Raw genomic sequence first — 10,410 nt, 5'->3', positions numbered from 1 at the left:
TAAAATCAAAAATAAATGTTTTAGAAAACGGTATAAGCGTAGTTATATGCGCTAAACAACTGTAGTTATGGTGATTGTCTTCTAATTGAATGTTGACGTTCTATTAATTAAATGGAGTTAGATAACTGTCTTAAAACGAACAACTTTACGTTATAAAATTTATATCAAATCAACTTATCATATACTGTACTATAGAGATATTAAGAAAGTCAAGTGTGTGACTAAAAATATTATATATGAAATGTTGTGTAAAGTATGTATAAATTAATAGTATTACATAGTAGTATTTATTATAAACCGTTGAACATATTAATCGTTTGAAGGAGACGTACAAAAATTCGTGTGAAGGAAACAAAATAATGGATCTATCATCTTTCATCTATATATATATCTAAAAGATTTAAATAAAAAAAGAAAAAAAAAACAGAAGAGAAAGAGATAGAGAATCATTTGTCGAGCTGTGAAATGATGATGATGAAGGTATGTCTCTTGTATTCCACGCAGCAAGACAAAAGCCATCTCTCAGGTTGACTTTTGTCAAGCACACGCAAAGCCAACATTATTACTGCTTTATTTATTTTTTTTTTTTTTGTAAAAATATAAAACTCTATTTCTCTTTTAGTTCTTTTGATTTTTATCTTAATTAGATCGTTTATACGGGTTAGTGTCTTTCACAGTGAGTGATTGGTTCTTCGATTTCTTTATCTTCTTATATTGTAAGACTTCTATTTATGCTGTATTCACATGTATTTATATTAGTGTTTTGAACTGATAGAATCCTGAAGTCTATATAATAACGAGCACAAACTTGCATGATATATATTAGTTAGATACATAGTTTTAAGAATTAGTTGACATTATAGATGAAGACCTCATATCCTCCCTGTAAAATGTGTAAGTTCTAACTATTGTTTTTTGTTGTGTGCAACTAATTATACTCCTTCTGTTTCACAAAGAGTGTCATTCTGACATATTTTACACAAATTAAGAAAAGTTTGAATTATACATATTTATCCCTATTTAATAAGTGATTAATGATCTAAATTCAATGAAATAGCTTTGGGTTTAGGGGTAAAAAAGAAAATTTAACATTAACTTATTGGAAATGTAAAATGATATTCTTTGTGAAACAAAAATTTTTCTCCAGAATGACACTCTTTGTGAAACAGAGGGAGTATAACTCAGCTTTCTTCTACTAAAACATAGTAGTATATACTTATTACACACGTCATTTTTACAGTAGATTTTGACTAGTTATATGATACTAGTATCTATATTGTCTTTCAGCTTTCGACTGTATTAATTAGTAGATAAGATTATGATTAATAAGTGACTCATAAGTTCACGAAACAAGTTTTCCAACCCTAATACGTTTGTTTCTTACACGCACGCCGACAAAGTAACTATTTTCGAAACACGCACTTCTTCTTTGGTTAGTTATAACCTTCAATGGCATGCCAATTAACATCAATAATTATATGTTACTTACACGACTAATCAAAATTAATTTCTACACGATAATGGACCCACGTACGCATCTTCTATTTTTTTTTAAAAAATATTTGTTTCAAATGATTAATCTCTTCTTCTTCTTCTTATTTTTTATGTTCTAACGAATTCAAAGAATCAAAATCCACGATTCTGATATTGAAGCCGCTCGTTTCCTTTTGTTTAATCCTTCGAAAAACCAATGTACTTACTTAATGAATTAAAAAATGCATAGTGGAGGAAGAAGAATATATAAACGGAAAGCTGGTTATACTATAGTAATGAACAAATTTATTACCTTAAAAGAGTTAGGTGTGACGTCTAATTTAATATAATGTTGACAAAAATTTCCCTATTAACTATAGCAACACATTTTACAAGACTTATTATTTAAATAAAGATTAACAGTGGAAACACTTCTTTCTTTTGAAAATTGTCGTCGCCAATCACGGTCTATAGCTTCGTCATCTTCCTATCATCATGTTTTTTTTTTTTTCTCAACAACTAAAGTGTACATTACATACGCATATATAACCTTTCTTTTTGTTTAAGAAAACGTAAAAGTTTTGAGTAACAGTATATATTAAAAATTTAATTAAAATTATCTAACGTATCTTTTTGCTCTAATTAAGGTTAAATCGAATAGCTGGCTTACTTTTTGAAAATTAGCAAAACTATCCGATAAAGGGTTAATAGTGAAACCTTCTTCTTTAACAAAATAAAAAAAAATTAAAAAGAGAAAGCTTTATTAACATTTGTCTAGTAGTAGTATTATTTTACAGATAAAGTTTTGCTAATAACCTAATAAAAATGAATAATTTAATTGGCCGAAAAAATGATTCATTAAATCTTGAACACAAAAAGAAATTTAATTAATTAATTTAGAGAAAGAAAAAAAAACTAGTAATAAAAAAAGAAGAAAAGGACGAAAAAAAATAAAAAAGCAAAAAACAGCACACAAGCATAAGAAAAAATATTCCAGAAGAAGAAACATCAAAGAAAGCTTCAAAACTAAAGCTTCTCTCTATTTCCCCCCCCCCCACTCTTTTCTTTCTTCCCCACCATATGGAAACCCTACAAAGATCTCTCTAAAGATTTCTCAATATGGTCTTATAATCTCACTGCTTAATTTTCTTGTTTCGTTTATGTGTTTCCTTTATTAACCTGAGCTCTATAGTCTCCTCCATCTTCTTACCGGAAATAGAAAGAAAAAAAACAGAGGAAATAGGTTCCAATAGCAGGTATTGTGTTACTTTTAAAACCATTTTTGATTCTCTGTAGTTTCAAAGGTTTGATTTTGTCTTGTGGGTTTGCGTTGGAAGCTTAAAAGTTTCTTTCTTTTTGAGGTTTTAGACTTTTTAGCTTCCCACAGTAATAAATTACTCATATTAGCCCAACGAGATCTGTTTCTAGAATTGCAATGGTTTCTAGAGTTTAAGATTACGACTTTTGGATGATTCATAGGATGTAAATTTTTTAACTTTTATTTACAGCACAAATATTTTATTTACCTGAAGTCATGGGTATCAGATTTATATGTTCTTGATTTCTCAGGATGAGATTTGATGTCTTATATACTCTGCTTTTATTTAATTTGCTCTGTTTTATTCTGTTGTGTTTTGCACCTTTTTGTGACAAAGCTGATGTTTTTGTATTATGATTGTTCTTCATTTATATTACTTACAAATTTTTCAATGCTTCTGTTAGGATTGACTCAAGCATCACTATTAGCCTCATCTTTCCTCTGATCTGTTATGTTTTAGTTTGGATTCATTGTTCTGTGAACATTCAACTTTGATTCCATTTGATAAAACCATTTCAAATTCTGCAGGTACATATATATACACATTTGTGAAAACATGACATCTCAGCTGAAACAATCTCTAACCAAGAGATACGGTGCTCTTGAACTGTGGGAGATCATAGTGATTGCTCTATTTGCAGGGTTCATAGTAATCCTCGCCATTTCAGTATGGCTCAGCTTCCGTAAAAAATCCAAGAGATCTAATGCCACAACGCTTCCTGTAACTCAAAGCCCTCGTTATACTGAAGAAATCAAAGAAATAAGTGTTGATCATGTTTCATCTAACAACAATGGTACTTCTCACCAAACTCAAGATGAGAAGTTCGGTGAGGACATGGAGAATGGAGATAAGTTCTCTGGTTCTTTGGAGAAAAAAACCTCTGTTTCTCCTAGTACTCCTTCAACAACAGCTCCTTCACCTCTCTTGGGTCTTCCTGAGGTTTCTCACATTGGTTGGGGCCATTGGTTCACTCTCCGTGACCTTCAACTCGCGACTAACCATTTCCACAAGGAGAATATCATTGGTGATGGTGGATACGGTGTTGTTTACCATGGAACTCTGACTAACAAAGCTCCTGTGGCTGTCAAAAAGTTGCTTAACAATCCGTAAGATTTCTAACGATACCTTTCTTTGTCTTTACAATACTCATTTCTGATATGGAACTGATGTTTTGTTTTCTTACACTTAGAGGGCAAGCTGATAAAGATTTCAGAGTTGAAGTGGAAGCTATAGGACATGTTCGGCATAAGAACTTAGTTCGGCTTCTTGGATATTGTGTTGAAGGAACACATAGGATGCTGGTTTATGAGTACATGAACAATGGGAACTTAGAGCAATGGCTTCATGGAGACATGAGTCACAAAGGGCATCTCACGTGGGAGGCTCGGATCAAAGTTCTTGTTGGCACTGCAAAAGCGTAAGCCCTCTCATACCACTCGATGATTCTTGTTTTTTCTTGAAATGCAATCTCATGAGAATGTGTGGATTGCATTTGTTTACGCAGGCTGGCTTATCTTCACGAAGCTATTGAGCCAAAAGTGGTGCATAGAGATATAAAATCGAGCAATATACTGATGGATGACAACTTTGATGCAAAGTTATCTGATTTTGGTCTTGCTAAACTGCTTGGAGCTGATTCAAGTTACGTTAGTACTCGAGTTATGGGTACATTCGGGTTAGTAATATACTGTGGCTGTAGTTACAATTTTACTCTATCAAAATCTGCATCGGTTATTGAAACATTTTTCTCTGTTCTGCTGATGAATTTTCAGATATGTCGCGCCTGAATATGCTAACTCTGGTCTCCTAAATGAGAAGAGCGACGTGTACAGCTATGGTGTTGTTCTCTTGGAAGCTATTACTGGAAGGTATCCAGTGGATTATGCTCGACCTAAAGAAGAGGTATATACAAAGGTTTTCATTTTTTTTCTCTAGATTGTGGAACACTCTAATATAAGAGGTTGATCTTGATTCTTGAAATGTGTTTTTAGGGTGCATATGGTGGAGTGGTTAAAGCTAATGGTTCAACAGAAACAGTTTGAGGAAGTGGTGGATAAAGAGCTTGAGATCAAACCATCAACCAGTGAACTTAAACGAGCGCTTTTGACAGCTTTGAGATGTGTTGATCCTGATGCAGACAAGAGGCCAAAGATGAGTCAAGTGGCTCGAATGCTTGAATCAGATGAATACCCTGTGATGCCTAGAGAGGTAATAGCCACAGTGACAAACAATGCAGGAAAATATTACTGATTTTCTTGTGTGCAGACTAGAATGTTCATAACTGTTTTTGATGAATGTTTTGTCTCAGGAACGGAGACGAAGGAGAAACCAGAACGCAGAGATGCATAGAGAAAGCACAGACACGAATAAAGATAATGATACTGTAACAAATGCAAAGGTTTGAGCAACAAACAGAAACAATGGACCCTTTTTATGACTTTTAAGGTTAAAAAGAGGAAAACTTTTAGATTCTTTGGGGATTGTTTAGATTCTTTACTGTTTCTATGGGTTAATTATGTGATATATATAGATACAGAGAAGAAGAAGATTTGTTTCTTTTGTCTGGAGAAGAAGAGAGCTCTGCTTGTGTATAGCTTTGTTGCATTTATTATTACCTGTATACAGAGTCAGTTGCAGACATATACTTTTACAAATGAATTTTATTTGGATCTTTAAAGATTCTTTCCAGTAATTCCAATAACTGAAGTGTACATTATAGTTAACTCCTGAAAGTTACTTAAATGTCTAGAAATAGGAAATGAGGTACAGAGAGACGCACAAAAAGAGTGTTTGTATATCTTTTTCCTCGCATATTGTAAAATTAGTAGACACTTACATCACAGGCATGACATAGATATAAATATAGAGCAATATCAGTAAAGTGGCATGTTTTATGAGAGAAATAAAATAGCCTATTTCACAAATTTACACAAATCGGATTCAAACAAAAACAAATGAAATAGCGATCACAAGGGGTGAACTCAGATTGGAGCAAATTTAATACGGGTTCCTGTGTGGAGTCTGAGGAGCAGAGCGAGGAGGATTGAGCAGAGGCTGAAGAGCCTTTACCACTATGCTCATGTTTGGCCTGAAGTCTGCCTCGTATTGTACACACAGGGCAGCAACCGCAGCCAGCTGATCACACCGAGGCATAAGAGAAAAACTCAAATCAGACTCGAAAATCATATCCAGGATTTGGGGTTCAATACTTAGGTAGTGTCTCAGTCTACGCATATAATAGGGAACACACCAACAGGGAATCAAATCAAAATCTCGTTGAAAATAAAAGCCTTGGGTGCAACGGATGGTGAAACAGTTTCGAAGTCATGTCGTGGTAAACGTTTTCTAATGCAACAATGAGAAGCATAGCAAGATTATGGGGGAAATTACCTTGGCAACAGCTTTGGGAGGATATTCTCCGCTTAGTCTGGCATCAACACACTGCTTCACTTTGTCTTCACTCAGTTTAGGGGTTGCCTGAGACATACAAAAGTTTTATTACCAGGTACCAGTTTTCGTTTCTAGAGAAAGTTCAGAATTTCTAATATCTCACAAGCAATCAGACTTTGCTTCAAAAAGGGTTCACTCACAGAAGCCCACCTTCATCCAGACAAATTCCTTTCTTAATTCATAATTTATAAATTAGGATATTTCTTTCTAGAAAAGAATGACTACACCTAATAGACTGAACAAATCATGTCTTTTCTCAGATTGTCTTATCAATATGAGTAACCAGAATAAGAGAGAGAAGGGTATATTACCCATGTCACGAGACTCTGCTGTCCACGAGGTAAGGTATGATCAACTGGCTTACGACCTGTGAGGAGCTCCAGCAGAACAACCCCAAAACTGTAGACATCACTTTTTGTGCTCAATGTCCCCGTCATTGCATACCTACATTGCAGAGCCAAAAAATGTTCATGTCACTAGTTTGGTCGATGGGAAGATGTCAAAACTGTATAGCCACGAAGGAATAGGTGCCTTAAAACATAAGATACTGATAACGAAAGTTCTGAGCACGAGTTTAATGTACCCTATCAGTTATCACTGTTCAATATAACTGAAGCATCTAAAGGGTCTTACTCTGGAGCATGATAGCCAAAGGTTCCGAGTACACGGGTTGAGTGAAGGCGTGCAGCCATGTCAGGGGCTTGGTTGGACAAATCAAAATCAGCAATTTTGGCAACATCATCGTCAAACAAAAGTACATTGCTGGATTTGATGTCTCGGTGGATAACATGAGGGTTTGCCTTCTCATGCAAGTACTCAAGTCCTCTAGCTGCACCAACAGCAATTTTGACTCTCTGGTGCCACGACAGAACAGGACCTGGCTGTGCTCCTTTAACACCTTTTCGACCTGCACCAATGAATTCACCACGTTTCATTAGTTTTTTCCATCAGAAATTTCACTAAATGGTGTGCATCTTCATTAGATTATAGTTTGACATGTCCCAGTCTTAGTGGAATAATATTTTTACATTAGTAACTTACCATGAAGAATATCATGAAGAGATCCATTAGGAGCATATTCATAAGCAAGAACACGTAGTGGACCATCAACACAATAGCCAAGGAGCGCAACAACATTGTCTTGTCGCAATCTCGAAACCATTGATACCTATTCAATTATTTTTTTTAATGTCAGTAAGTAACATAGCAACCAAACTGACAAACTAACCCCAACAGAGTGACTTCGCACTAAACTATTAGAAGACAGGAAATATACGGTCTAGGATGAGTATCCAACCAAGACAGCAATGATATATTTTGTGAGATGAAGGCTCAACAAGACAGCAATGATATATTTTGTAACATCTACCTGGGCGAGAAATTCTTGATCCGGTTGCTTACTAGAATCCAGTTTCTTAATGGCAGCTGCCTTACCGCTTCTAAGAACACCATAAAACACTCTACCATATGAACCCTCACCAATCAAGGACTTTGAACCATAGTTATCGGTTATATCCTTCAACTCATCAGCTTGAATGGCCGGCACAGCAATAGGCTGCATCTGAATGACTGGCGGGTTCTTTGGTGGATCTGCCCTTTGATGGTGACCTCCATTGTAACCTTAAACCACAAACGAACAAAACATTTCAATTAACTTAGCCACCAAAAGGATGAGTAGTAATAATAATAAAGAGAGAAAACTGATATGGGCAACAAAAGCAAACCTCCTGCATTGTGCACTGGCTTTGGTCCAGTCTCAGCAACTCTACGGAAATCCTCACCACCACAACAACCAAAACAGCTCATTACGCTTTTTTCTCTCCTCACACGAAACTGTGTCCAGTACCTTCATAACAACAACACAAAACATCAACAAAAATGGTCTGCAAACATATCTGAACTAGTGTTACAGAACAAGACAAAGAGCCATTGTGATAGGACTGTACATACAAACATAGAAATGTTCAGACAAAACCTTCCCAAAAAAAAAAAAAAAATCAAAATTTGAAAGTGAAATCGTTCTTACACGGCAAAATTCGATCAAAACCCTTAAACGAACTAGACATTATTGGGTGACCTAGACTAACACAAGTCAACGATCGTACCCCGTAAAAAAATGGATATAACTATTAATAAATCTCCGAAAAATCCGTGGACATCATCCGAATCGGCATAAAATCGAACCCTAGGAACCAAAATTATCCGATGTACGGACATAATAGGAAAGACCCAAAAAGAGAAATTTAGTTGCACAGAGAAGAAGAAGATAGCAAAATTACCTCTTTCCAAACAAAACGAACAAAACACAAGAAGAAGAAGTAGAATTTATCAGATGAAGAAAGAAGGATTTTGAGGGGTTTCGTCTTCTTCTTCTAATCTCTCTCTTGTTGTTGTTGTTCGTGTGCGTAGGGACTAGGGGTTGGTGAAGAAGAAGGCAGAGAGAGAGAGAGACTTTTCTTCCCGGCGGAAATTTACAGTAAAATGGATTTATAGGGTGCGTGATGGTGGCGCACGATAGCTACTTTGTTTTCTCCTTCCTTCTTATTAGTCATCTATCTACTTGTGTCTTATTTTATAATTCGTCGTCATTTTGAGGTCAAAAGTCTTTTTCACATTTAGTTTTGAGGTCAAAAATTTATTTGGTCCATCTTCTGGCAAATAATTTTTTCACATTTCTTTTTCTTATACGTTTACGAAATAAATAATATCTTTTGTTTTGTTTTCTTTTGGGGTATTTTTAGCATGTAAAGGGAAACCAAAATAGACGGCTAGTATTTTAATAGAAAAGAGATTGATATATAATAGTATTAGACTATTAGTATATGATTCTAATGGAATATAATTAAAAAGTTGTAAATAGGTAGAGGTTTAGGTGTAAAGCGAGTAGTATCGTTTGACCTTGAAAGGCGATCGTGTTCTTTGTGATGATGATGATCATTTTATGGATATTTGGTCGTCGGTCTACAAGTCAACAAACAAACAATCCACTTTGAAGCTTTCGCGTCTATTTCCAAATCTTTTCCTATATCTTTTTTCTATATATAAAAAGTTAATTTAATAAGTCACCATCTATATTTGAAATACAAAACGAAAATTAAAATAAAATGTGAGATTTTTATTGATTATAGATTATGAGAATTGTAGAACATAAATGTAAACACTAATTACGAAACAAGACAAGAGCTAGATAAAAATTGTAAGCGGAAGAAACAAAAATAGCCATTGTTATAGACTGTACATATATACTTTTTTTTTGGACAAAGATTGTACATATATACAAACATAGAAATGTATGACAAACTAGTAGTAATAATTGAGGCTTCTCTCTAATTGCCTAATTAATAGTGGTAGTTGATCACACTTGGAATATAAGAACATCCCAAGTGGGGAATCACAAATTTCTTTAAATCGTGTTTGCCAGAGTTTCTGTTTATGTATTTGATTTCTAGGAGACTCATATGTAATGGTGATTAACTGGTTATAGTTCTCTTGGACTAAGTAGAAAAAAATAAAGATGAATAAGTGTTTTGAAACATAAAGAATTACATTTACTTAACAAAGTAAGTAGTAAGTGGATGTGATGACTCATGATGGTTGAAGAGTTTTAGCTGTTATCGAAACTCGGAATCCTTTAAAATAACAAATGGACAAGTAATAGGTGTGTATAAAGAGACTTGATAACAAGATATGAAACAAAATTGATTGATTCTCTAAAACATATTTATTACCTTAATCATATTGTTTTTAGGCGTCAACTAGTTTTATTGGGTGTGACAAAGAAATAAAACCGTAAGTTGATATCAATACTTTAATTTGAAAAGTTTATATCTGAAATAGAAGTTTGAAGGGGCGGAACTTTTTGTTTTAGCGATAGTTTTAAATAGAAAAACTCAAAATTAAAAGAGAAAATAATGGAATGAAATAGAGAGTGTGATACAAAATCTTTGTGTTGGTTATCTCTTCTCGACACAAGATTGCGTTCTTTGCAGTTTGGAAGTAATCAGAAGCAAACCAAAAAGACACTTTTAATTTAACATTATTATAATCCTACTATATTAATTGAGAAGTACAAATATAAAACTAACCTTAAAATGTGTAAAAAATTACATTCAATTGCAATTAGAAAAATTAATTAAACTTAATTAACTAATTTAAATAAATATAGTTA

At 34.0% G+C, this 10,410-nt stretch overlaps 2 protein-coding genes across 3 annotated transcripts; one reads left to right on the top strand and one right to left on the bottom strand.

The window, feature by feature from the left end:
• Nucleotides 2,489–5,484, top strand: LOC104746087 (probable receptor-like protein kinase At3g17420). The gene is made up of 7 exons (XM_010467489.2): nt 2,489–2,729; nt 3,320–3,898; nt 3,982–4,209; nt 4,297–4,467; nt 4,565–4,694; nt 4,785–5,000; nt 5,101–5,484. The coding sequence occupies exons 2-7, from the start codon at nt 3,348–3,350 to the stop codon at nt 5,194–5,196; spliced, it is 1,392 nt and encodes a 463-aa protein (XP_010465791.1). The 5' UTR covers nt 2,489–2,729; nt 3,320–3,347; the 3' UTR covers nt 5,197–5,484.
• Nucleotides 5,563–8,773, bottom strand: LOC104746086 (pto-interacting protein 1). 2 transcript variants are annotated; one of them, XM_010467487.2, is made up of 8 exons: nt 8,522–8,773; nt 7,967–8,088; nt 7,612–7,862; nt 7,284–7,410; nt 6,876–7,149; nt 6,554–6,686; nt 6,183–6,269; nt 5,563–5,927 (listed from the first exon to the last, which is right to left on the bottom strand). In XM_010467487.2, the coding sequence occupies exons 2-8, from the start codon at nt 8,046–8,048 to the stop codon at nt 5,790–5,792; spliced, it is 1,092 nt and encodes a 363-aa protein (XP_010465789.1). In that variant the 5' UTR covers nt 8,049–8,088; nt 8,522–8,773; the 3' UTR covers nt 5,563–5,789. The 2 variants fall into 2 exon arrangements, with proteins under 2 accessions (XP_010465789.1, XP_010465790.1); XM_010467488.2 differs by lacking the exon at nt 5,563–5,927 and adding an exon at nt 5,980–6,018.

The sequence above is a fragment of the Camelina sativa genome, chromosome 15 (genome assembly GCF_000633955.1).
Source record: "Camelina sativa cultivar DH55 chromosome 15, Cs, whole genome shotgun sequence".
Lineage (NCBI taxonomy): Eukaryota > Viridiplantae > Streptophyta > Magnoliopsida > Brassicales > Brassicaceae > Camelina > Camelina sativa.
The sequence above is the reverse complement of the archived record's forward strand: the minus strand, read 5'-3'. Positions and strand labels throughout refer to the sequence as shown.